At 38.7% G+C, this 25,950-nt stretch overlaps 1 protein-coding gene across 2 annotated transcripts in view; it reads right to left on the bottom strand.

Moving 5' to 3' along the window:
• The window catches only part of NID1 (nidogen 1), a 52,869-nt gene that overhangs the window by 9,813 nt on the left and 17,106 nt on the right, over window positions 1-25,950 (bottom strand). For both annotated transcript variants that reach the window (XM_090135392.1, XM_031592161.2), the window contains exons 2-15: window positions 22,772-23,071; window positions 21,285-21,514; window positions 19,975-20,399; window positions 18,972-19,121; window positions 17,523-17,774; window positions 16,195-16,395; window positions 14,716-14,961; window positions 13,639-13,782; window positions 12,424-12,552; window positions 10,597-10,740; window positions 9,724-9,846; window positions 2,738-2,962; window positions 1,944-2,116; window positions 104-230 (exon numbers count right to left, since the gene is read on the bottom strand). In XM_090135392.1, coding sequence (XP_089991518.1) covers window positions 104-230; window positions 1,944-2,116; window positions 2,738-2,962; window positions 9,724-9,846; window positions 10,597-10,740; window positions 12,424-12,552; window positions 13,639-13,782; window positions 14,716-14,961; window positions 16,195-16,395; window positions 17,523-17,774; window positions 18,972-19,121; window positions 19,975-20,399; window positions 21,285-21,514; window positions 22,772-22,975 — 2,773 coding nt within the window. In that variant the 5' untranslated portion in view covers window positions 22,976-23,071. The remainder of the gene's footprint in view (window positions 1-103; window positions 231-1,943; window positions 2,117-2,737; window positions 2,963-9,723; window positions 9,847-10,596; window positions 10,741-12,423; window positions 12,553-13,638; window positions 13,783-14,715; window positions 14,962-16,194; window positions 16,396-17,522; window positions 17,775-18,971; window positions 19,122-19,974; window positions 20,400-21,284; window positions 21,515-22,771; window positions 23,072-25,950) is intronic.

Below are 25,950 nucleotides of genomic sequence, written 5' to 3'. Positions count from 1 at the left end.
CTTGTAGTGCTAAAGCTCAAGTAACACCTGTGAATTATTATTAAATTCATGTCTTTAATGCCATTAATAGGAAGAAGGAAGAGGAAGAACTTGGTGCTGTTACCTGTTCTGATGATGGTCGTTGGCTCCCCACCATGCAGGCTAGCTCTACTGATTGATGGACCGCTGATGTCTGTCCAGTAAACCATCTTGTCCATGCAGTCATAAGCAACTCCAATAATAACTTTGTCCTGTTGATCAGCAAGCAAATAAGATCAAGCAGAGAAAAGGACAGCGTGGACAGTCACTGTAGAGTAGCTTAGAATACTACTTCCAATTGTAAGTTCCTTTTAACAAACAGACAGTGTTCACAGAGCTTACTCCAAAAAAATACATTTGTTCATTTAAAGAAAGCTCTTACTAAAATCTTACTGTATTATTCCTCATCTGCTTTTTTTCAGCAGTTACTTAAAATGTATCAATTGCCACAACAAAATTCTAGCAAAGTAAGTTCATTAAATAACAGTTTTGGAAATACTCCACAAATAAATCTTTCTGGTGGAATGAATATTCTCATTGGGAAGGAAGTGATTTTTTGGGCAAAAAAAGATAGGTCTGAAGATTTGAGTTTAGAGTGTAAGGTCCTTCCAAGCAAATGAAAGGGTAAAATGGGTAAAACGCTAATTTGTCATGGATTACTGAGTCTACATCCTTTGCTGCTTTTACTATTTAAGATTCTCATTCATTTGACAGAAAATGAAAGATGAGCAGCTTCTTAGAGAACTGGTCCAAAAACATGCACCAGAACAAAGATGACTTATTACTCAGCCTACAATAATGCTATAGAGTACTGAACAATCTAAATATCTTCATGCATGTTCCCAAATACACAACACTAACATAAAAAAAACAAAAACAAACTGCTACTAGCAGAGACTGAGAGTTTAATTAAAGTATTAATGAAGAGTTGCATCTTATCTTTTGAAAGCTTTCTTGAAGACAGTCCTAAGCTAGACCAAGTAATAAGACTAGCTGACAGAGATTCAGGATTGTGTGCCTACATCATCATAATTCCAATTCTACTAATAAAAGTACTTTCTTTAAATCACTACTGCAGCAGAACTCTGGACAAGAGAAAAAAGCTAAGTTTCACCCTTACATCACAATACAGTTTGCAGGACTATTTACTGAACTGAATCTGTATAGTTTAGTCTGTATTTCATCTACTAGGCCAACATGATATCTGCTGTTGCTAACTATTATAAACACTCTCATTCTGGAATGAAAATAGAAATCCCATGTTTCAGGCAAAATGAACGTGAAAAAACTGGAAGTGGGGAGAGTTTGTGTGTTTCACAGGTAATGGAGAAGAGGTTCTCAACATCAGGGATGCATTTTCAAGGAAAAAGGATTCTCAAGACAGTAGTAAGAAGTGGGGGAAAAATATCTACCACCCGCTGGGCCTGCACATGTAAAAGGAAACAAGAAAAAGATTTTCTGTGTATCTGTAGCCAAGAAATGCTGAGAAATTACTGAAGAGCAGGAATAGATTAAGATGTATGACAAAAATTTGAGAGGAATAAAAAAGGGCCTCTTTAGATACTGGTCTTGCAGGTCTTCTAGATTTTTACACCAATGGAAACGTGAGGTTAGGAGTATTTATACAGTCAACTGTTGGAGGCATAGAAGATTACAAATATTAATTTTTTTGTCCTATGATCTATTCTTTAAAAGCAAATAACTTTTTCCTAGTTATCTAGTTAGCTCAGTTATCTTTTTTTTTTTTTTTTTAAATAGTCAGGTCAAAAATTCAGTGACAAAGTGCTGAGATATCAAAATCTTAACAAAAAAATAAAAATTGAGTTTGAAACTTAAATTATCAAACGACAAAGATGACAAACAATCACTTTCGCCCGCATTGCAGCCCCTCCAAGACACGGTGGCTTTTACAGTAGGTTACTTACTGGAATATGCAAGAGCGCTTTTGCACCATTTTTCTTCATGTTGTTTCCCTCCAATGGAACGTGTTCAATTTTCCCACTTTGGGCAAAAAGCAAATGTGTTCCTGGAGGCAGTGGTATTGTGTCTGGTCGAACAGAGGGCCCAATACCAACAGGAGGAGCAGCTGTGCTCAGACCTTGTCCATAGAAAAAGAAACAGATGGCAACAAAATTAGCTTGTGCAGTGTAACAAGGCTCCTTGTTTCATACAGAGAAAATTACAGACTGGCTTCTGGGGGGAATGGCCTGATAAGTAGACACTAACAACTCTAATCAGATGCAGAAAGCTTCGGATTTTTTTTCCCCTTCTGCTGACAGAGAAGAAGCAATTGACATAATAGATCTTTTCACGTTCAGCTCTGTAATTGCTCCTTCCTTTAAATGTTCAAAAAAGCCTATCTTATTTTGCAGTTGAAGTGATGAAAAGGTTGGAAGGAATATCCTTCATTTCCTGAGGCAGCAGCCATTTTCCATACATTCAGAGGTTCCCAGAGGGCAGAAATTTATAGGGGCCCCTCACAGTTTCAAAGAAGGAAAGAAATCAAAAAACCATCTCATCACAGTTGTCCAGAGGCCCTGGCTGAAGCAAAAGCATAAATGGAGTTGCCAAAGAGCTGCAGCATGAGGCAAACTGTCATTGATTCAAGAGAAGCCTGCATTGCTTTAATTCAGTGCTACATCTCAGGGGCCCCATGTTTGGGAGACACTGCACATGAGAGAAGAGACACCCAACAGAAACAAGTGCTACAGCCACTTACATGGTGGTCGAACTCCCGGGCCACTTCTGGTGCCATCAATCTCATTTCCATCTCTATCCACACACCAACAATATCCAGTGCTGCCATGGCACTGAGTGGGTACGTAATTCCCATGTTCATCACACTGGGGAATGAACTGACCAACTCTTATTTCTCTTTGGAAGAAAGTGCCTCCACTTCCAAGAGCTACTTCTTTCTCGTGCTGACATTTGGTCTTTACCACTCCTATGAAGAAAATAGACCAGTGAATGTTTCTGCTTTAATTAATAACTATGCTCCATTAGCAGTTACCATGCACTGACTACTTATAAAACATGTATTCTTGCTACAGATATTCCCTGATACAAATTTAGAAGGTATACACCATCAGTGCACCTTCAGAAAAAGTCTGCCCTATGTAGATCTAACATATTTGCCATGACTTTATATAACTTTCAATATTTTTCACTGTTCAATTTAAAACAAAACAAGAAGCTCCCTTGCAGCTTCCTACATTGAAAGGTCATAAAAGAGAAGCTGGAAAACATTATTTCTCCTAGAAGTACATTAGCAAGAACATTCTGTCCAGCTTGTGACCCCCAATGTCTACTTGTTTGGCAAATACCCATGGACTTCAAGATGTGACTAATTAGCCAGGCTATATAGTGGACAACATTTTTTTGTAATGTTAAAAGTCAAGTTTCCCTTCAGAGGGACAAGAGAAGAAAATCATGACATAAAGCAGATGCTGAGTTCTCTATAGAGCCTAGGAAATGAGACAACTTACTGCTCTGATGTGTATTAGATTTTTAAAGTTCAGGCATCACATTTGAGAGCTCACTTGATGCTTTTGGACCCAAGAAAGGAACAGCAGGAACAGATTGCTCAGTTCCTGGTAAGGCACATGTCATGGTTTTGTGATTTTTGGTTTTCGGTATTCCACATCATAACATCATGTGGGGCAGTGGGAGTTTAACTGTTGGTGCTCAAGCTCTGGGTACCTGCCTGGAAGAGAAGAAGAACTACATTCCCCAGGGGACTTTGCGGTCACAGAGAGTCTTGAGATACAACTCCTGGCAAGGTCACCTGACGCGCTCTTCTTTTGCCTGCTCTTCCTTGGCTCTCCTCCCTTTTCTCCCTGCTGCTCAACTGGACTGCGCATCTCACCTCAGCCCTCCGTGTTGTGGTGAGGACTTTTGGACATTCTCTCTCTCATTATATTTGATTTATTAGCTTCAGATTTAATGATATCGTATTATAGTGTGTTATCTTGCATTCTGATAGTATATTTAGTAAATCAGTTTGTTTCTCCTCAGATCGTTGCCGCTGTTTTTAATTATTTTGGGGTCCCCTGTTCCCTTTTTCTGGAGGCGCGGATCTGTGGATCCCCGCGCCCCGCTGGTCACGGAACTGGGCCGAACCAGCCCATAAACTGTTGACAGCACATAAGCGAGGTTGTACTGAAACCAGGAATACTACTACACATACATAGAAACATGTAATATGCAATGGCTGTATATGTTAATACAGAGATTACAGAAGAAAAATGATTTTCCATATTATCAAGATATTCAGGGATCAGTTTCTTCTGGTTTCAATTTTACGAAGCAGTCTGGACTGAAGAATAAATCTTCCTTTGCTGTTACATGTCATGTAATAGGGAATGTCACCTAGACAAATATATCTTTCCAGATACCAAACAACTCAGTGAAATTAACAGAATACAATAAACTTTTTCCCTCTCCACACAAATAAATCTGTGCCATTTTGTCCTTACACTTGAGACCTGAGGGGCTCTGCACAATGGGAGAGAAAGATGTCTAATTATGGGGGAATATCCTCTTCCTGATTTCTATAGACAGCTAGAAATACTTAACACAAACTGTCTGACAAGGAGATCAAGCGTTACTCTTAGATTTATTCCTTCCTCACTTTGACATTGTCTAGTGGGCAGTGTTAGCTACGTATGGCTCAGAATAGACCCAGTCCAGCAAAGTAAGAATCTAATCCCATGTGCCTACAGACTACTGTGGTGTAATAGTCACACAAGTACCAATAAAATAAAAAAGTTATGCAAGCTTTGGAAAAGTTCTGTGCACCTGGACACAATTAGAGAAATACAAATGTCTGGAGAACAGCTCAGTCCAAACAAATAAAATATTTGGCCTCAGCTTTAGTGTGGGTGGCGAGGAGTCTTGAGTCAAATTACAAAATCAAACCCTGAAGGAAAGTCTACATTATCTCAAATTTTGTTTATAGCACTCAACTCACTATGCAGGTAAATAAATAAATAAAATAAAATAAAAAAGATAAAAATGATAAATATTTCAGTCAGTGGAAAAAAGTAATTAAGTAGTGGTATTTCTAGCAAGCTACCACATTACCCTAGTTTGGTTTTAAATTTCATTTCTTCATTAGGGCTCTGTAGGAAGATACATAGCCACAGATCATGTCACTTGGAAGAGAAAAGGACATAAAAGATGAGAAGACCTCATAACTGGGTAAATAGAGCTCATTAAAATCAACATGCTGATTCACACAGTCAAATGAACAGTTACATTTGGAATACAGCATGTACACCAGCCTCTAAAGACAGAGACTTATCTTGGAAAAGGACAACTGAGAAAAGTCATCCACAGGTAACTAACTCAGTGCAGGCACTACTCTAAATTGTGTGGGGATTGTGAGGGAGCAACACACAGGTATAGAGAAGCAATGTTATTGCTCTGGGTGGAATTAGTAAGATACATCAGGGAATACTGGGTCCAACTCTGGTACCCAGAGTTTAAAAGGATAGTGAAAAATTGAAGCAGCGTACAGAAGAGAGGAGCTCCTGCAGCACAGAACAGAAATGCAGACTGCCCAGGATGTGACGTTCAGCAGGCCACAGCACACACTAGTCTAGCTCCATCGAATGGTGCACCCTAGGCTCAAGCTAAGTGAATAATCTTCCTCAGAAAAATAAATTTGTATTTAACATTTTCAACATATATTTTTCGGTTGTTTTAGAAACCAGCACTAGCATTGCAGAATTTAAAACTCTAGAAAACAACACAAAACTTGAAAAAACAAACTGTAAATAGCCTGAATACTGAAAGTGGCCCAGACAAAAAAGACGCATTCACATTCCCCACATAAGCAAAGAAATAAACAGAATTGGGGTAAAAAGCAAACAAACAAACCCATATGCAAACAATCAAAGTCACTTTTGGTCATAAAGGAAAGCTCTTGTAGCAGTACTGTAGAAGATCATTTATGGACTTTTCAAAAAAAAAAAAAAGAAAGAAAGAAAGTAGGCTGGGAAAGCAGGAGGAACAGGGATTTATGGGACTTCTCTTCCACCTTGCAAGAGGGATTACATACTAATGCACTATATCAAATTTAATCAGTTTTTTAATCAGAATTTTGCAAAGATTTGATATAACTGCTCAAAGAGGTTTTAATTCGCAAGCTGAAGACAGAGAAAAGTGATAATAAAGCTCTGTCCAGTACAAGAGTACCCAAAAGAGTACTTTCTGAATTTCTGGTGTAGCTCACTTTATTCCCCAAATATCACAGTTATACTAGCACTTCTAACTGCCGTTCTCAGACATTGCCAAAAAAGGAAGAGAACAAAACAAAACAACACACTGCCCTTTGTCCATTCATTTTGCCTTGCAGTCCTTCACTTGCAGCATTGCCCCGTGCATCTTTCATGTGAAACAAACTGTGTACAGAGCACCAGCAAATGGCTCTAACGGTCAGACCCCAGTCCAAGAACCCAGATTTGTTTCTGTTTAGTAAACAGTGTCTGGGGTCTGCAGGGGTAGAAACACTCAGACATCTGGTTTTTTGAAATGGAAAAATGAAGCGTGAGGAAATAATGAAGTACAGACATTCTTAATAGCTGTGAGCAGTGAGACATTCCAGCATCATTAACTCTTTCATTAACCTACGGGTTTACTCCTACAACATTCACTTACATACATCTCAAATCCATTTTACTCATTAGTCTCCTTGCTTTGAGAGCAGCCATTCAGCAGTGATAAAGTTCAATAGTACATTCCACATATTAATAAAGGCACCAAACAAGCAAGCAATTGAACATATTGCTTGGAAAAGGACAGCAAAAAAAACCAGAATATTCAAATGAATGAAACTTTCCATGCTTTTAACAACCAGGAAAGACTTCAGTGAGTTGACTGAGGCTAAATAGATCAAAACCTTATCAGGTAAAAGGGGAAGAAAGGCTCTCTAATGACATCTGAATACAATGGATTCTCATCTGGAATCTCCACCCTGAAGTAAGTTGGTTTACAAATTGGGTGCTAAAGTAAACTAAGCTACTTTTTGCAGAGCTTCAGAAACTTGTTTGATTCCAGCTACTGGCAATGATTAACAGTTGGATATATCCATTTTAGAAGTACTCAAGCTTTAGCAATAAGATGGCATTCCAAAAGCAGCTATTGTTCTATTAACTATCAAAGAAGGGAGGAGTAGCCATGCTTGTTGTAAACACTGCCATTGCCACAGACCAGCGGGGCAATGCAGATACTCCTACTTTAGTCAGGACTCAACCAATAGCAAGACTTTTCATCTATAAAACTTCTATTTCCCTGCTCCGAGAATTTCATGAGCACAAACAATGCGAGTGTTTCCAAAGCATGTCTTCTACTCCTGGTACAAAACAGAATTAAAAATAAAAACAAACAAAGAAAATGAGAGACACGTATGAAAATTATCAAAATCTGGCAGACCCCCAGCTACGAAAACATTTGACATAAGAAAATTATCCAAACCATTTTGTTGAATGCAAGGGGATTTGATGATTCAGTTATTCTGCCAGCTTACAAAGATACACCAAGCCTGTTACACAAAAAATTTACCCAGCCTCAGCCTGTAAACAGACAAGTATTCTGAGCTTCAAGCAGCCATAAGGGCCAAAGAGGAGCCAAATGCAGCAGCACTGCTGTAGAAGAGGCATTCCACATGGTGCTGAGACCCAGCATTGAGGTGCCCAGTAGCCAAGCTGAAAAGGGAGCCATCTCCATTCAAGCTACATTTATGTTGAGTATGAAAACAAAATCAAGAAGCATCTAGGATAAGTAGAAAAATAATATAAAGCTTCAACAAAATAGTACGTTACACTTAGCAGTTGAGTAGATGCACTGACAACATGTGAAAAGGTGTTGTCCTCAACAACAGCAACAAATATGCTATCACATATACTCGGAAGAAATGAAATATGCCCTGTAATAGAGCTGATTGAATTGAATTGATTGAATTCAATTATCAATCTGCCAAACTATCTGCTTCAGCTAAAACGGGGAATGTGCCAGACATGAAAGCAGTATTTCTCATTCTGCAATCCTTCTTTAAGAACCAGAAGTCCTAAGGTTTGATTTTGCTTCAAGCTTCTCACATCAGGGTTCTCCTTTAGGAGTAATAATCCTGTTTTTATCAACAGGGTCATTATATAAATGTTTCAACCTTGGTCAGAAACACCAGGTAGTTGTCCATTCACCCGGCATTAAACTGAAAATATGCATGAACATTGGCACATGAAAAATAAGTTGAAAGCAGTGTTGAAAGACTGACATAAAAATGGAAAAAGCTAAAGCGTCAGAATTAAACACCACCAAACCTCCTACAATTTACCTACAAAGGAAGAGTCTACAAACACCCAATGATTTGACATAACATATGCTGTTGAGCACCTGATGAAGTCATGCAAATAGGATCTAAAACCAGAAATCAGCCTGTGATTTGTTTTGTTTTTCCTGTAAGTCATCCATCACCTCTTCATTTTGAGGCATTAGTATCCTACTATACAAGAATGTCAGAACTTCAGAATTAAAGAAGACAGCAGCAAAAGAGAAATAAAGAAGTTCGGCAACACATCAGATAGAGATTCAGGTCATCCAAATGAGCACTTTTAAGCCAGCAGATAATTTAATAGAAAGAAAAGTCTCAATTTTAAAACATCAAGTATTTTGGACATCATTAAAACAGTGCAGAAACTGATTTATAAAGACAGCCTCCCTCCTCAGTCCTACTGCTTTCTGCTTCTTTCCCCCTTGGTCCTGTGACCTTTTTATTCTTAGCTGCACATTTTGAGTTTCAGTCTGTGGAGAGGTGCAGTGTCTTTAGCCTAAGAGCAAGAATCTCAGAAGCTGAAATAGGTTCAAATGTACCAAGAAGGTAAGCTTTATTTGTTTCCTGGATTAAAGTATTCAACTGTCATCTAGCTTTTTCATGCTTCTGAACTGAAATAACTGTAACAATGCTACTCTGAGCTTTAGTGTTCCTCACTACTTCAAGGCCCAAACTAGACTGCAAGAGCGGAAGTGTAGAAAGAGCTTTAGAGTAAATACAGAAAAATCTAAGAGTTAATTAGAACCAGGAGTTAGTCTTCCTGGACTCTGGCTGACTACACTTGAAATGTAGACATCTAGTTCTTGCTGAATACAACAGTACAGATCCTTTGGTTTCATCCTTCTCTTTTCTGGTGATCAAGGCCAGATTGGACGGGGCTCTGGGCAACCTGGTCTAGTCTTAAATGGGGAGGTTGGTGGTCCTGCCTGTGGCAGGGGGGCTGGAGATTAATGATCCTTGAGGTCCCTTCCAACCCAGGCCATTCCGTGTGATTTTCTCCTGTAATTGTTGCATTTTATTTATATCGCCAACAGTTCCATGTGTTTTAAGATATGTGGCTATTGTGTATGGAAAACAAAATTAGTCTGTGGTCAAATCCCTACAAAAGGCAAATTCAAAAGGTAGCATCAGCATGGAGCTGAGAACTGCCTGGGGGGAGACAAACAAAACATAAAACAATAACTGAGCAGGAAAAGCAATAACAGTCAATAGACAGACACTGGCACAAGCTTGGTGTTTAGACCTCAAGGGACATGAGAAAGAACAAAGCCCCCAGTGAGACAACATACATATTTTTTTTTCCAGAGAACCATATATTCTCCAATTCCCAAATTGCACTTCAGCTCTAATTTTCAAGAACTATAAAATTTTACCTCCTAACACACACTGGAAACCATCCCCACGATAACCTGCCTTACACTGGCAGCTGAAGGATCCAGGTGTGTTGTAGCAGAAAGCATCTGGATGACAGCGGCCCTGCTGACATTCATCTATATCTGTAAAATAAAAGATCAGTCTTCTATAAATATTCCTCATGATGGAGAATAGCTAACAAACCAGAGTGAGAATTCGACTGCAAACCTGGCTTATTACTATCAGGCTCCCATTTTAGGTCATATGACTAGAATTAAAGACTTTTGGAAGAATACAGAAATGAAAAGAAAAAGCATGCATATAATTTAGATTGGCTGTTGGCAAATCTTTCTACCCTTCTGTTCTCACAGGTACTGGCATGGATACTGTAAATTCACACAGTATTTTAGAAATACATGCCTATAAGAAAGAAGAAAGAGGAAAGAAAGAAGACATAAATGCAAGAAGAAAGGCTGAATTTGGCCAGCAAGATTTCTGATGTGTTTAGATAAATCTTGTCTCCCACTGCACTCCAACTGACACGAAACACAGCATAACATTTTTACAGATTCTGAATTCTGAGCACTGCGTGTCACCATCTTAGTCATATAAACCAGTACAGAGCAGACAGTTCCAGCAGGTGTGGATCTGATCCCCTAACTGCAGCTACTTCCAGTTATTCAGCTACCTCATCTTGGACCTTCTGGAGAATAAATATTAAGGAATGAACTCAGAAGCGAGAGATTAAAGAACGAGAGCTTACGATGCTTACCTGCGTGACATAAGGTACAAATCTTCCTATTTTAAATCAGACCTAACCATAGGAAATTGCAATGAGCAGTCAAGTTGCCCAATAAAGAGCACGAAAAAACACAGCAAATGGTACTACTCACCCTCGCAGGCACGCCCATCTCCAGAGAAGCCAGGGAGGCATGTGCAGATGTAGGCAGACCCACCAGTGTACACGCACTGAGCACGCTGGGGGATGTCGCAGCCATGGGTGCCCGCCTGGCAGTGGTTTACGGCGTATTCAACAGCTGCAGGTTAGACACACAAGAAAAGAGTGAAAGTCTGAGTTTTCCTCCACAATGTTTGAAGCTCGTAATACATTTGTAGAGAGCACAGCTGTGACGGCACAGAGAAGAAAAAAGAAACACAGAAACAGTTTTATTTGGGGGTTGCAGCTTTTGTTTTGTTGTTGTATTTTAAAGCTTTCCATCGCACAAGTGTTAAAACTCGTTGATGTTTTACAAGGTATTGACTATCTGCAGCATCTCATAACTGTTAGCATGAAGTAGGGCAAAAGGGCTACAGCACCCATAGATCCTAACATCTATGTGAGTTTTGTTTATAAAAAGGAGTCCTCAATGAAGAAATGTAAGGCATCTCCTAGAGGCACCTAACACATTGGCTCAGCAGCCAGTTCATTGCACTGGGAATTAAATATCCTGCTACACTAACCTAGCACTGACCCAGGGCTGTCATCACTTGGCAAGAGATGGGAGATGTGACTCACTTAATAGGAGGTAAACACATTTGTCAGCTCTTGGAGAAATTTTGACCAACTGCAGCAGCTGGGGCCAGGCCTGCAGCTTTTCATGATTTTTTCACTGGTGACAGTGCTGATATGCTGAAGGCACTGCTTTACACACAACAGTATTTTAGGTAGTTGCTGGAGCTTTGCCAGTGCTTACCTGTTATGTCAGAGAACAGGAAAAGAAACCATTACATTTGAAAGAGGCAAAATACCACAGAAATGTTAGGGCAAGAAAAATGTGGTTTTGCAGTGAGCATGTCTAGGAACAGATTTACAGCTGCTGTAAGAGTCCACTGAGGCTTTTTTTATGCAATTCCTTCCTAGGAGTTGACAGGGGACTAGGACCAGAGTCCACAATGCTCCTTTCATCACAGTACACAGATGGAAACTACCACAGTATCAGCAGGGAAAAAAAAAAAAACACAAAAATCTGCCATCATAGTCAGATCTGGAAACAGACATTTTGTTCATTTCTCTGGAGGAGATGTCATTGTAAGAATCAATTTTATCTGTTCTGCTTCACAGAGCAAGATTTAGATTACAAAATAATCTATTCAGAACAGCGCTAGCCCTACAGCTGGAATTCCTAGGGAGCTCCCAAGTCCTCCTATCCCTCAGTCTACAAATAGAAGAACCAGATTCATTTACAATTCTCTTCTTAACACAGCGAGTCACACAGCTGGTATGAAAAAGCTGCAGTTCCACATCAAGCCACATAAGCACAAAGAAGGGTGCTGTTGCCCTGTCTCAGGTTCAAGTCATTCAAGGGCTGTAAACCAACAGGTAGAGAAATAAGACTGCTAAGTTTCTTCAGGATTGAAGAAAGAGATCACACCAAAGTCCTTCAAGCTGGGTAAGGAATATCTTCGCACTCTTCTTTCACAATTTGGTATTTTATTCCTATGCAAAATCTGCAACTAAGTCATGGTATAGAAAAGACAGAAGCATTCAATAAACATTTCCATTTTGTACTCAAAAACATTCTGAACGGGGAAGACAGAAAACAAAGTTCTTCAGGGACCCTCTTCAGTTGCCTAACAGACAGTAATCACTAACTGCAGCACAAACTCCTACGTTCAACTGGTGTTAGAAGCCAGCATGACCTTAGAAGCCATTATCTGTTTCTAACAAACTAAAAGCCCGAAAGCCAGTGGGCAGTGCTTTTAAGAAGTGTGAAACTCACCAACACAAGTCCGCCCATCTGCTGCAAACTGGTATCCATCAACACACTCACATCGGTACGTTCCCGGCTGGTTATTGCAAACTGCGTTGCTGCCACATACACCTGGTTGCTCTGAACACTCATCAATATCTAGAATATCATACAAGGACTTCTGTCACTATAAAAACACATTTAAAACCGATGCCAGAAAAGCAGGATCTGCGTAAGTGTTAAATAATAGCAGGCTTGTGTATCTAATCCACATCTTGGATAGTCTACACCCCTTAAAAATAATTAGCAACCGGAAAATAAGTTTTCAGTTAACTGTGACCTCAGCTAATCTGCACAAAAAACAAACAAACAAACAAAGAAAAACCACAGGAGAGGTTGTATAGAGGAGTTGGCCAGGAAACCAGGGAGGGAGGAGAAGCCTTTGGGAAAGAAGATGCAGGATAACTAGAAACTTTAGGAAAGAATTCTCCTTCAGTTATCCATACATCAAAGCCTAACATATTAAAAACAAATTGGAGGTTGTTCTTTAGCACAGTAAATGACAAATACACAGAATTTATGTGTATTATTATGTTAAAATCTAGAGCAAAGTAACATAGGGGATATAACCATTAAATTTGGTTCTAAAACACATTTTAGATCTGTACTGTATATAACAGTAATTATTTTATGTGCAAAATCTTTTAATTAACTCCAAACCTAATTGTCTACTAATAAGTATACGTACACACGCAAGAGGAAAGAGCCCAAGCTCAGAAGCTAAATTGTTCTAAGATTTTATTAAACTGTGCAACAAAACAGACACCATCTGTAGTTTAGTTAAACTGCAGAGATTTTGCTTCACTACTTTTTGCTGCAAGCTGTGTACCTCATGCCCCAAAAGTGAAAGGTATGCCCTGCATACATTCCTCATTGCCTTTCAGAACTTTTAACTTAGTTGACTCGTTATAACTGGAATTTGCAGAATGTTGCACCTCTTACAGCTAAGTCCCCACAAGTCTCTTATGAGAAGAAGAACTACGTAGGAAAGATGCTTTGTAAGCTAGCAAAACATATCCAGGTTTGACTCTTTGAAACAATCAAACCTAGTAACTGTGATTAATCACATATATTAGCTACCCCAACATCCCTTTAACCTACAATTCCTCAATCTCCTTCAAAATGAGAGTCAATACATTCCAAGCAAACCAAATTATACATTTTCTAAAGAAAATCTTCTGATACCATAACAAACGTTTCCATCTCCACGGAACCCAATCGAACATTCACAGGAGAAACGATTCCCAGTTCCTGCACGACATACTGCATTGGTGTCACAGTTATGGGTACCAGTGTAGCAAGGATTCCGGCTAATATCAGCAGAACCATCTGAAAAGAAAGACCAAATTTAGCCATGACAACTCTACACAAGTAATAAGACTCGAATAAGGTCCAGAAGGACATTGCTTATAGTATGAATGAAACAAGCAAAAAGCTTTTTTTTTTTTTTTTTTTTTGGCATCAGGAAGAAGGGGATTGATGCAAGACATCAATCTCAAATGATTTTTTGGTATTTTTTGTAACTTTGCCAAAGGACCATAAAAATTAAAAAGAAGAGTCACACAAAACTCACCAAAAAAAGAAAACCTAACCAAGATAAAGCATCTTCCTGAAACTAACCTAGACTCAAAATGTGATTCTTAACACCTTGTTTTGCTAATTTCAATTGATTGACTTTCATTTTTTGAACAAACAGAATTGAGTATTGTCCCTTCTGTACTTACCTGTTATGGATTTTCCTATTGCTCCTTTGTTTTTATTCTGATTTCAGTAAACACAGAAAAAGCCTGGAATGTTCTCCTAGAAAACACATTTCAGAGGCTTCCTACCTTACAAGTATTGTGCCATTTACCAAGATAAATTACAGAAACTAGCTTTTTCAAAAGTAAACCTTTTTCCCCTCTTTTGCTCTTTGCTCTGACAACACACAAAACAATTGTTAATAAAGATGTAGGTATCAAGTGAAGAAAACTGGCACAACTTTACACATCTGATCAGCAATATATTCAAGCTAGTATGCTGAGAGTACTTCAAGAAGTTAGACACAAACGCCACTGGATTTCAGGAAGAGATAAATACCCTTCCCCAGGTAAAAACACCAACTGCAACAGTCTCATTTCTCTTCTTAACTGATGGATCCAGATCTGCTAATAAATGTAACTAATTAATTTAATTAATACTCAGCTAATGCAAGCTAAAAGAATACAGAATCATACTTTTAATAACAGTAACGGCAAAGAAATACTTTGAATTCATACATACCGCTGATGGGGCCGATGGAATTGCTCATAGCATAACGCAGAATTTGCTCGTCTCTGTTATACAGAACAAATATACTGTCCACTGAGAGCTGCTGAGTAGCAGGAGCAGCATGGAGAGTGTCATCATGAATGCATTCATCAAAGGAGATGGTCTGTCGCCACTGATAGGCACCAGTGTACGTGGAAGCAACCCCATCCCTTTCAGGCTCTGTCACTGTGTACTCTCTGGTGGATGATGAAGTGATCACTGCAACATGGCAACATACTCCAATCAGAACAGAAAGCAAAAATTTCTGTTCACTGCTATGTGGCTCCATTTTCAGGCAAAGGAACAGACATTCGGTTACTTGTTCTGTGCTCAGCACAGTTGTAAGGGACGGGACACAATTTATTCTGACATAATTTAAAAATTCAGCTAAAACTTATGGGTTGCCAGGAAATGAAAGGAGAATTTAACTCAGGAAACTTACAATGAATCTGCCCAAACAATTCCTCCAAATCTCTGAAGTTGTTCAGCACAAAGTAGAATCTTCCTGCTGTTTCTACCATTTCACAACTCGTAAGGACAGGCAAAGCAGCAAGAGGGGCTCAGTACCAGATACCAAGGTCAGACATCAGCAGATATAATGCAGTGATAGAGTAACTACACCACTTTAAACTACCCACTGCAATCAAAGGGTGCCCCTGGAGTAAAATGTTGCCTCTCTCATATCCAGATGCACTTAGGAGCACTGCTTACTGCTTCCTCTCTCTTGCTCCTTGATGGCTGGACTGGCTGACCAGCAGGAACATTACAACATCACTTTGTTTCTGCTGGGTTGAGACATACATCATATTGTCCAGGAAGAGAAAAGGAAAGAGGAATATTCCACATAAATTGCCACGTATATTGCCATATAAATGGCAAAATGAAGAACTACTCTCTTACCGCATCTCTGAGACAAGGAACAGAATTACTGAAGAGACAACAGAGGAAACGGATAATGGAATTAAGAGTCTCCTAATCTCCTAGACAGTTGTTCGAATTCAACTCAAATAATACTGATAAATGCTTGTTACAGACATAGGGCATGGTCATTGAAGTGCAGCTCACACAACACTAATTGGTTTGCATGTTCTCACTGAACAAGATTAAAGCCCATTTACAGACATTACTATAAATAGGTATATCCCAGTTCAGCTCCTGCTGGAGAACCATGGACTTCACAAAAAGCTTTGCAATTTGTACGACTACCACTGACAGTGTAAAAAATGAGACCAGTAAAAGAGAATAGTTAGCATCAGCTCAGGTTCACATTTTTTTCAATAGGAAGTTTAGAAATATTTGCACACGAAATCCACCTTGTTTTGGAACCCAATTCTAAGAGTCAAAATTATATGAACTGAAAGTCACAAGCACATCCTTTAAGAAAGTAATGATTATCCTCTCCACTCTAAGAATTGTGCACTTACATGTCAATTCCTTCTTAGGGAATCTTACCAGAACTAGAGGCGTGATAGAGTTCAGTGTAAGGTTCAATATGGACTGATGCACCAGAAGGGACCTCAGGAACTCTGCCTTCCATTTCTGTGCTGATGGTAAGGTGACCATGCTCATCAATTCCACTGAATTTCTGTTTTATAATCAGCTTCTCATTGTTGCCAAGAAAAGTGACTTCAGTTTGCCGTGTAAACTCTCCACCTACAGAAATAGCGTGAGTTAAACTGCTTAATAGTGGTTTCTGAATCCTTCTATTCACCGCAACTGTTTCTACTAGATAAAATTAAAAACTATTTTCTATAAGCAAGCTTTGATGTAACACAATTGTTAATATTCTGGATCCTTATAGGAATAATTTCCAAAGACAAATTGATAATGTCATAAGGAAACTCTCTTCTTAAACACTGAATATGCTACACTGTGAGTGTAACTGAAGAAGCAGTTAAAATAAATATATTCAGAAAAGCTAAGAATATTCACCCTTTCCCTCTTAGTAAAAACAGCAAATGAGCTGTATATTTTAAAGAATATGTCTATTCAGAATACAGTCAGTTAAAAACAAACAAACAAAAATCCCCTACATCTGTTTCTAAATCAAAACCAGGTGAAATGTATGCTATAAATTCTGGAACAAACTTCAAACACACACACACACACACACACACACACACACACACACAATTAAATCCCCAAACAATAAGTTATATTCAAGTAGATTCATAGCGTAGGGCTGTAAAAGATAAAATTTAAAAAAGAAACACGTGTTCTCTAAGGGCAGATTGAACCTACAGCTTGAATTGAAGTGCACAGACAAACAGATAATGTCCTGGACACTTTTTTAAAGTTATATTTGTGATCTGAGGCTTTCTTCAAATAAGTTAGCAGGTTCATTTGCATTTCATACAACATTTTCTTCTACAAAGCATTTCAGATCTGCGGGAGATCAGACTTTCATTGCTCTTTGCTTCATTGGCACAATCAGGAAATAAACATGTTAGATGTCTTATAAATGTAGGGGCAGGGTTTTTCAGTAGCTTTGTACACTCTATAACCAAAAATCAGACATGTTTTAATAATCTCTTTCTTGTATGGGAATGGGCCAATCCATTCTTCTCTAGGAAATTTACATGCTTGTGCAGAAACTGTAAGATAAAAAGCCCAATATGTAAACAGGAAAAACAGTGAGAATTTTGGTAACAAAGCAATCAATTTTCAGCTCAGATTAAATAGATTTTTGTCACATATTGCTTTTATATATGCATTTCTTATCTCGAGACAAGGGAAAGTACAGCACACTTTTTAAACATGATTTTAAATTAAAAAGTTACCGGTAATGCTGAATCCATTTTTATATCCTTGCTGCTCCACAGCAAACATCCACCCTATTACACCTCCAATAGAGGCAAGAGGCAGTAAAGAATAACCCAAAGCTTCTGGGATTGTGCTGATAGCAGTATAGGCACGTCCATGGTTCATCACAACATACGAGTGGAGATCGGTGTTCTCAAATGTAACTGGAACCGGGTTATTTCCTACAAAGATTCGTCCCTTGACTTTCCCATTGACTCTCTGAGGAGAACCTGGGAAATCAGTGCAATGCATCAGAACAAAACAACAGTTCTCAAATACCCTGCAAGGAATGAGTTCAGAGCACCCCGTTAAAAGATATCAGTGTCAAAATGAATGGCAAAGAAATGCCAGCTGAATTCAGCAGACAGGAAACTGTCTACAGTGTTAGCTTGGTTACATGTGTATTGTCATTTGTTAAGCAGACAAAATTGCCTCAGAAAGTGCCCTTTATCCTCATCAACAATTTCTCCTCCAAAGACAACTCTATAAACAGACCATGCTGTCACAGTATCTCTGACAGGAGCGAGATCACACTTCATATCAATACCTACTGAATGTAGATTTGCTCATTCCATACTAGAAGCCTAACACCACTATGTGATCAGAGCAATCAGACTATTGGGCTTCAAAGAAAATTTGTTAGAAGACTGTCAGTGTTTTACAGAAGTAATTACTTTGGTTTACTATTTTTTTTTTCTGTATAATTTGCTAAATGCATACAAATTCAAGTTGCATTACCTTCCATCCCTTTCTTTCTCTGAAAAACTCAGTTCCATGTACTGAAAGCTGTGTAGTAGGTTTTGCTTCCCCTCTTTATACAACACAAAGTTTGCAGTCAGCTAGTTCAGCTGTTGAAATGCATCTATATTCTGAGTCAAGTCACTACAAGGATTACAAGTGTATACATAAGAAATTCCTTTATGGATCTTACACAGGAACAAAGTTTAAATGGTATCTAACAAAAATCCGGCAGATTAGCCCTTTAGTAAAGAAGCTTAAGTGTCAGACAAAGAGGAGCCATGCTCTTTAGTGATGATCAGAGTTAATTTGTTCATCCCCTTTAGTCAGCCCATTTCTAGAGTGGGGGACTATATCAGATTATAAAACACTAGAACTTCACAACTAACTCTAACAACAACATTGGATGCTATACTATGAAATTATTTCAGTTACAGAATAACTTTTTTTTTCCTAGAAAGCTGCATAATTATATACTTGGCTACTTAAACCAGTTTGCTTCATTTAAAAAACAAAACCACCATCTCAGAAAGTATAGCTCACTTAAAATACCTTTCAAAACATCTCTAGTGATAACTCTTCCAAAAACTATGTAACCACGTCTTATTTTGACTACTGAAAATAGGTTGCCTTATTCAAGAACATCAAGCGTAGTAGCTGCATATGCACCCAATTTTCAGAAAAGTTACCTTCTGCTACACATTGTCTGCCATTTCCTTTGTATCCAACAATACAACTGCAACAAAATCCGTTGGGGTAATCTTTGCAAATAGCATGAACAGAACACTGGTGGCGATTGTTAGCACAGGTCTGTTGGACGTCTGTGTGGTAGCGGAACACTGTAGAAAACACCAGACATGTATACTAGATGCTTATTATATCTCTATTAATACAGAGCATTCAAACAGTCCTGATGAAACTAGCATATGATCATTTTAACCTATGCTTGCTTCCAAACCAAAGCAAAAAGGAGCCTTCTCAACTTAAGAACAAAGAACATCAGTAAATGACCCAGGAATATGCACCAAACACATGGTAATCCTAGTTGGCCCATCCTATTATTAAATGGAAATAGCCATCTATTTCAAGAAACAGTACGTAGGTAGTCAGTCACATGCTTTGAATTTTCTATAAACACTTCCTTGCAAGTTAGAATTGCTAATTCTGCCACTGTAAAAATTGAGGCCATGCAGCCTTACACCAGCCAATGATTTTTACAGCAATCGCTATTCTTAACCTTTATTAAATCACCTGAATTCAGTAACTCACATCAGTGAAAAGAAAAAAGCCAGGTTCCAGTAGAAATGATCATAAAATCTTCACCAGGAACAGCCACTTACTTAAGATATTAAAGGTCAGATCATAACTGAAACAACAGTCTTGGTTGAAAGACACAAAAAAATCAGTTCCCACTAAGAACATGTCAACATCAGGAACACCATTATCCCTATGGGAAGCTTTCCTTAGAAGAGAATCAGGTTCTGCAGGCACCGTGAACCTGCTCTCCTGTGAGCCAGATTGCAGGACTATTTTACTGGACTGTCAGGATGAGTCTGAGGTGACATTCAAGATAACTGTCGCAAATGAATGACACAAAATTGTTAAAAGTACCCAGAACATCACATCTGAAAATCTGAATCTTCTTGCTGCCTGTCTGTACCAGAACAATCCAAGCTTTATAAAAGACCTTACCTATACCAGTTTCATCAAATTCTTCCACATCTATGACCTGGGGTCCCTGTGGGGGGAACTGCTGGGCTGGGAACTGGCGAGGTGGAGCTTTTGCTGTTGGGAATTCTCGATGACGATAAAAAGATTCAGTCGAAGGTGTTCCTGTTACATCTTGGTATGAAGTTATAAAGTCTTCCACAGCTAACTGAGGAACACTGTATGTAACATGCTGGTCCTCTTCTGTACTGTCCGTGCTACTGGTGACGTACTGCGGTCTTATTTCAGTGGAGCCATAGTCTGACATGAATGGTTTTGAAGTCAACTCCTGGTCTTCTTCACTGGGCTCTAGGCTTGTCAGAACACTGCTGACCTTGGCAGGCACAATAGTGTCAGATGAGCTACCAATCTCGAACACCCAGACACCTTGTCTCCCAGCATTGCTGCTTCTATCAGAGAGATCACAAGCCAAATAAAAAAGGTCAAATGCATGTTTTGTGGTATTCCCATCCCACACAAAATGCTACACGTCACTTAGAAATACCAGGACAAACTGTTGATTATATGGTCTTAAACTGAGACAGGGGAGGCTTAGGTTAGATATTAGGAGGAAGTTCTTCACACAGAAGGTGGTGACACACCAGAACAGGTTGCCCAAGGAGGGCACGGATGGATGGATGCCCCATCCCTGGAGACATTCAAGGCCAGGCTGGATGTGGCTCTGGGCAGCCTGGTCTGGTGATTGGTGACCCTGCACATAGCAGGGGGTTGAAACTCAACAATCATTGTGGTCCTTTTCAACCCAGGCCATCTTATGATTCTATAATTACCTTATATACATAGCACTACACAAATACAGTTTATTCAACTATAAATTACCACTGATAGTTTGGACAGCATTTTTTTCTGCAGAGGTAGAAACAGAAGGAGATACTTAAGTCACAAAAACCTGTTAGAACTTTCTAACTTCCTTTCCTTATTGCTCTTTTTTTTTTTTTTTTCCTTTCCTTTTCTTTTTTTTTTTCTTTTTTCTTTTTTTTTTTTTTTTGAAAAATAAGAGTTCATACAATACAGTATGAAGAGTTAAATTCTGAAGGGGTCCAATTTCATAAGATCCATTTGTAACAGCTCCTACTAGTGGCAATGGAACTACGGAGTTTTGACAAATTACACCAAAGTCCTTATATTATTCAAGAGGATGAGTATCAGTAGACATTTCTTATGCAATGGCTAATGGAATCTTACTTTTTCCTTCTGAGTCATGATACAATTCAGAAAAACACGCAACTCCTTGATGTTTTCTTGATAAATTAAAACAAACAAAAAAAGCATACTTGTGCAAGTTTCTAATGCTGTCTTCATCATTAGCAATGACATTGTAGGATCCCGGATTTTCCCAAAAGTAGTAGTTTGTGGAGGCCTGACTAAAGCCAACCATTGCAGGAACCTTTCCATCATCATTCTTTGAGTATGCACTATAGAACTGCAAACCATCTTCTGGGTAAAGGAAAATAGCATAGGAACTGGAGTCAGAAGAGGCTAGAACAGCCTGGAATGTGTTCCTCTGTGGAAAAAAAAAAATCCATTTACTCATGGAAAAACAGTCAAGACAGACAATAAAATAACTTTTTTTTTTAAACACAAAGACAACATTTGAATTTCTGTAACACATAATGAATGCATCATGTACTTTACAAGGAAAAAAAAATTAAAAATATCAATATTATCCAAGTTTATGTTCTGTTGAAGCAGTTTTACACAGCATGCATAAACATTAAGCAGTAAGCATTACCAAAGGTATATTAAATCTCTCAGGACGCAGCCATAGAGGCTGCATACTACATAACACTTCTAAGCTCAATTACATGCATTGCATGATCTATTGTCATCTTAAAAAAAAAAAAAGTGCTAAACTAAACTAACTGAAAAGATGTAGAAAATTGACACAAATGTATTGGTAAAGAGAATATTAAGAAAAAAAAAAGAAAAAAGTTCAACTTTCATGTTGCTGTGATTGCCTTTTGCTGTCCAAAAGATCCTACAAAGCGTGGGAATCATCAAGACTGCAGCTCAGACATCAGCTATTCATTGCTACAACACTGCAGAGTCATTACTGCGAAAACAATGGTTGTGTCAAGTTAGGTGCAATAAATTAATCTCTGACAAAACAAGATTTGCTAAATTGTGGTAATGTTCTCAGCTTTATCCGTTGTGAGCAGGCCCATCAGATGGGACAATTATAATGCATAGTTTACCTGTACGAGATCCCTGCTGAACAGTACCTAACATGATTCTGAAAGAGAAAACGGATCACAAGAAATCCAAAGAGTATCCCTTAACTGCTTCTTCATTCAATACTAGCTACAAAGAATGAGATTTTCTGAATACAGTCATCTCTCCAAAACAGATGCACAGTCTGAAGTTCCTGTTAATCTTTATCAGGTTTTAGATAGTTTGGTGTCAAAATGTCTTCAGAGTCTGTTGAACAATGCAAGCAAAAAGGATTGTGTTCCACAGATGGAAGGCAGGACATAGCCCACTGTTTCAGTTATTATCCCATCACAATTAACATTTAAAGCACTGCAACATCAGGAAATACAAATAAGTCAGATATTAAGATTCAAGTGCTTTCTTCTGAATGAAAAAGAAAACTTGTAGAAGTTTGTGTTCTGTTACAGCCTTTTCAACTGAAGAATTCATTCTAAATGGTGCTGGATTAATTTAAACACAAAGGAATTCAAGCTTTCAGAACAATAGCTAACAGTGGTACACATCAGCTGGACATGCATCCAATGCATCTTAGACCTCCATTAACATTCACCTTTTCTTCCAAAGAAAGATCTTCTCCAGATCCCTGGTATGGAGCCACGAGCTTCCAGGTAACAATAACAACACTGCTGGGATCAAAAGCAGCCTCGGGAAACCCCCCTTTGATATAGTCTGATGCGAGCTGTAAGACATCTGAGGAGGAATCTTCTCTGTAGTAAACATTTCCACGTCCATCTGTTGTATCCAGATCAGCCATAAAAGGAGCAATAGCTCCAAAACTGACTGGGAATTGGCCAAGATATTTTTCTTCATTCTTAGGTTCATTCACTGCAATAATCCCATTTGTGGCAACCTAATAAAAAAAGGATATTGTAAAATAAATACTGCTTATAATGGTCGTCCTCCACATCTGTGTGATCCAGATCACAACATTTTTCATCGCATTTCTAAAAGAAATTGAGTCTGAAGTTAGTCTCGTGTTTGGGGTGGCCAAAAGTTTCTCTCTCTTTTAGCTGTTACTCCTGTAGAGCAGTTTCACAATGATGTGACTGAGGACAAAAAGGTGAAGCAAATTTTTTAACTTTATTTGGTTAAGCAGTGATTCTTCTCTGTAGCAAATACGAGGCACCCTGTAAATTCCCCTTACAGCTGACCGCCTGCCACTGTACTGTGGAAGACTCTCTCTTACTTGGGAAAAAAAAAAATAAAAAAAAATCCTAAAGGGTATTAAATAAAAATGAAGCTCTTGATCTGAAGATACAGACCTAGTGACAAGGCAGGTTATACCAGCTGTGTGAAGCCAGGCATTTACAGCTCCAGAGCTGCTGCCACACATGTGCAGACAGTTCATCAAGGAGCAGAAGTCCCAAAGCCAACATCACAGGATATGATGCTAAAACAGCCCCTCCCACAGGTGAGGTTTCTCTCACTCACTGTGTGTCCCAGAACAATAAACCACCACTGGACCTTCTCACATATTTAAGACAGTTATAACACTAAATGGTCTTTATGAATGCTTGGATGGGTGTGTTAATGCCTACAGCAGCTTGGGCTACAAGGCCACCCAGCCCAGAAGCCTGTACCAGACTACACCTGTTGGCTTTTAGGTTCAGAAGAACAAGAGAAGGGCCCAAATGCACTTCTCCAGTCAACCTCCATCCACACACAGCTGAAGGGATTCCCTATGCCTTGACTCATCCTCAGCGGGTCTCCTTCAAGTATTTGTTAAGTCTTCCTTTCTACATATCTAAACATCATGCTTCCACAAAATCCTTTAAAAAGGAATTCTGCAGATCCATGACTCATACCCCAACGTCTCTCCTACTTTGTTTGTTTTCAGTCTGGTTCCCTGCTTCCTTTCATGGTCCCTAGTTCTTACATTGAGACATATGGCCAAATCTGACCCAGCCTCTTCTCTATGTAATTTCTCCTTCAGATGAAGACCCCTAATCTAATTTGCTCACTAAGGCAAGAAGATGTGCTCCATCTTTAAAGTCAAAATTTACAGTCAAGTTAAAGTTTTCCTCTTTCTTCTTGCTTATGCTTTCTGCACGCAAGCACCCCTACTCCCACTGCTTGGATGGATGACTTGTGTTTGAAATATTTCATACAAACTCTTTGCTCCTCATCACACTTGGCGCCTGCAGATCAAGACTGCATGGTCCCCATCTACAGTGGCATTTAAAGTAACATTAAGAGAAAACACAATCAGGACTAGTTAATGTCCACTGAACAAAATAGAGATCATAAGAAATGACCTAAGGTTTGGCCTTCCTCTTTTCATCCTTTCAGGGTACACTTCTGACTATTTCCTATTGTGCTAAAAACTGAAATGTAATAAGTAATTTAATGCAGGGGAGACAAAAATACTAGCCATTCTCATTTTGTATTTCTACTTTATAAATGAGAGATGGTTCAGGTCTAAATGTTAAGGAGAATGTTTGGTTGCTAGTACTCTATCACCAAGAAAACATTTGCAAGCTATTAGATGAAAATAAATACACTGGCTGAGCACTCTGTGAAGAGATCTGAATGCAGAGAAAGAACATTCATCATTACTAAAAAATGTTTTTAGTTTTTGCATGTAGCAGTACGTATATATTTGCACAGAGAGCAAATTGCATGATTTAACTTCTTTTCTTTGAAGCTCACACTGATACATTAAAGCATGAAACCCAAAACGCAGAGAGGTAATTTAGAATAAGCATTGGATGTTATTAAAGCATGACTGCAACCTGCTGTGGGGAACCTGCTTTGGCAGGGGGCTGGACTGATTGATCCCTAGAGGTCTCCTCCAACCCACGTGTTCTGTGATTCTCTGATCATTCCCATCAATAGGAAAAGGGGAAAAAAGGCACCAGGTGGGCGTTGTCTAAAGGCAAGCTGTAGCGTACGTCTTTCCTTTTAGGGTATAATTCTGTTTAAATGGACAGGAACTAACACAGACTTATTTTTAGCATGTTAAATTTCTGGATTACATGCATAGCTGACATATGTTCATGATCTGTAGCAGAACAAATTACACACAGTCTATTACAGTCCTATCTTGAGAAATTAAGTGAGGAGGAGGAAAGAAGCAACAAAGTACTTCTACTGAAAGAAAAAGTGGGTAACAAAAAAAGTTTCAGACAAGTGGCATTTTTTCCCTGTCCAGTTAGGAGGCTTTTTAAGGATGTGAATACTTCTGAGGAAAAAATAAAAAAATAAACAGCTTAGCAATTGAATTTATTTGTATAAAGAAGAGTAAGTAGATTTAAATCAGCAAAACTTTCTAATTAAAACATGACTAACGATTAACTTAAGCAGCTCAAAAATTAACAATTAACAAATTGCCCTGAGCTTGACTTAATGGACTCTGACTGCTCCCTAAAAAGAAGTCACTTCTAGTCTTTCAGCTTTTCCACAGCTGTGAGCTCCACTGTGAGCTGGAAAAGTCTGAACAGAAGTGTGTTATAAAAACAAACAGGTCAGAATGGGCTAATGGTAGGATTCAGCATTATAGAGCTCTCATAGAAAAATAGAGTATGTGAAAGCCTCATGTTTCAACTTATGTTAAATAAACGTTCTCTCTGCCTGCTATGAAAAGAGAGCTTTCGTTGCTGGGGATTTTATGACACACTGATAACAAACAGTTGTTCCTCAGAGGTCTTTGCCTTTTTATCTGCATGTAGAGGTAACTCAGCTTGGCTCCCCAGCTGCTGGGAAAATAAGGAGAATCCAGTGATTCGTGAT

Source organism: Phasianus colchicus, chromosome 2 (assembly GCF_987193195.1).
Source record: "Phasianus colchicus chromosome 2, bPhaCol1.hap1.1, whole genome shotgun sequence".
NCBI lineage: Eukaryota > Metazoa > Chordata > Aves > Galliformes > Phasianidae > Phasianus > Phasianus colchicus.
The sequence above is the reverse complement of the archived record's forward strand: the minus strand, read 5'-3'. Positions and strand labels throughout refer to the sequence as shown.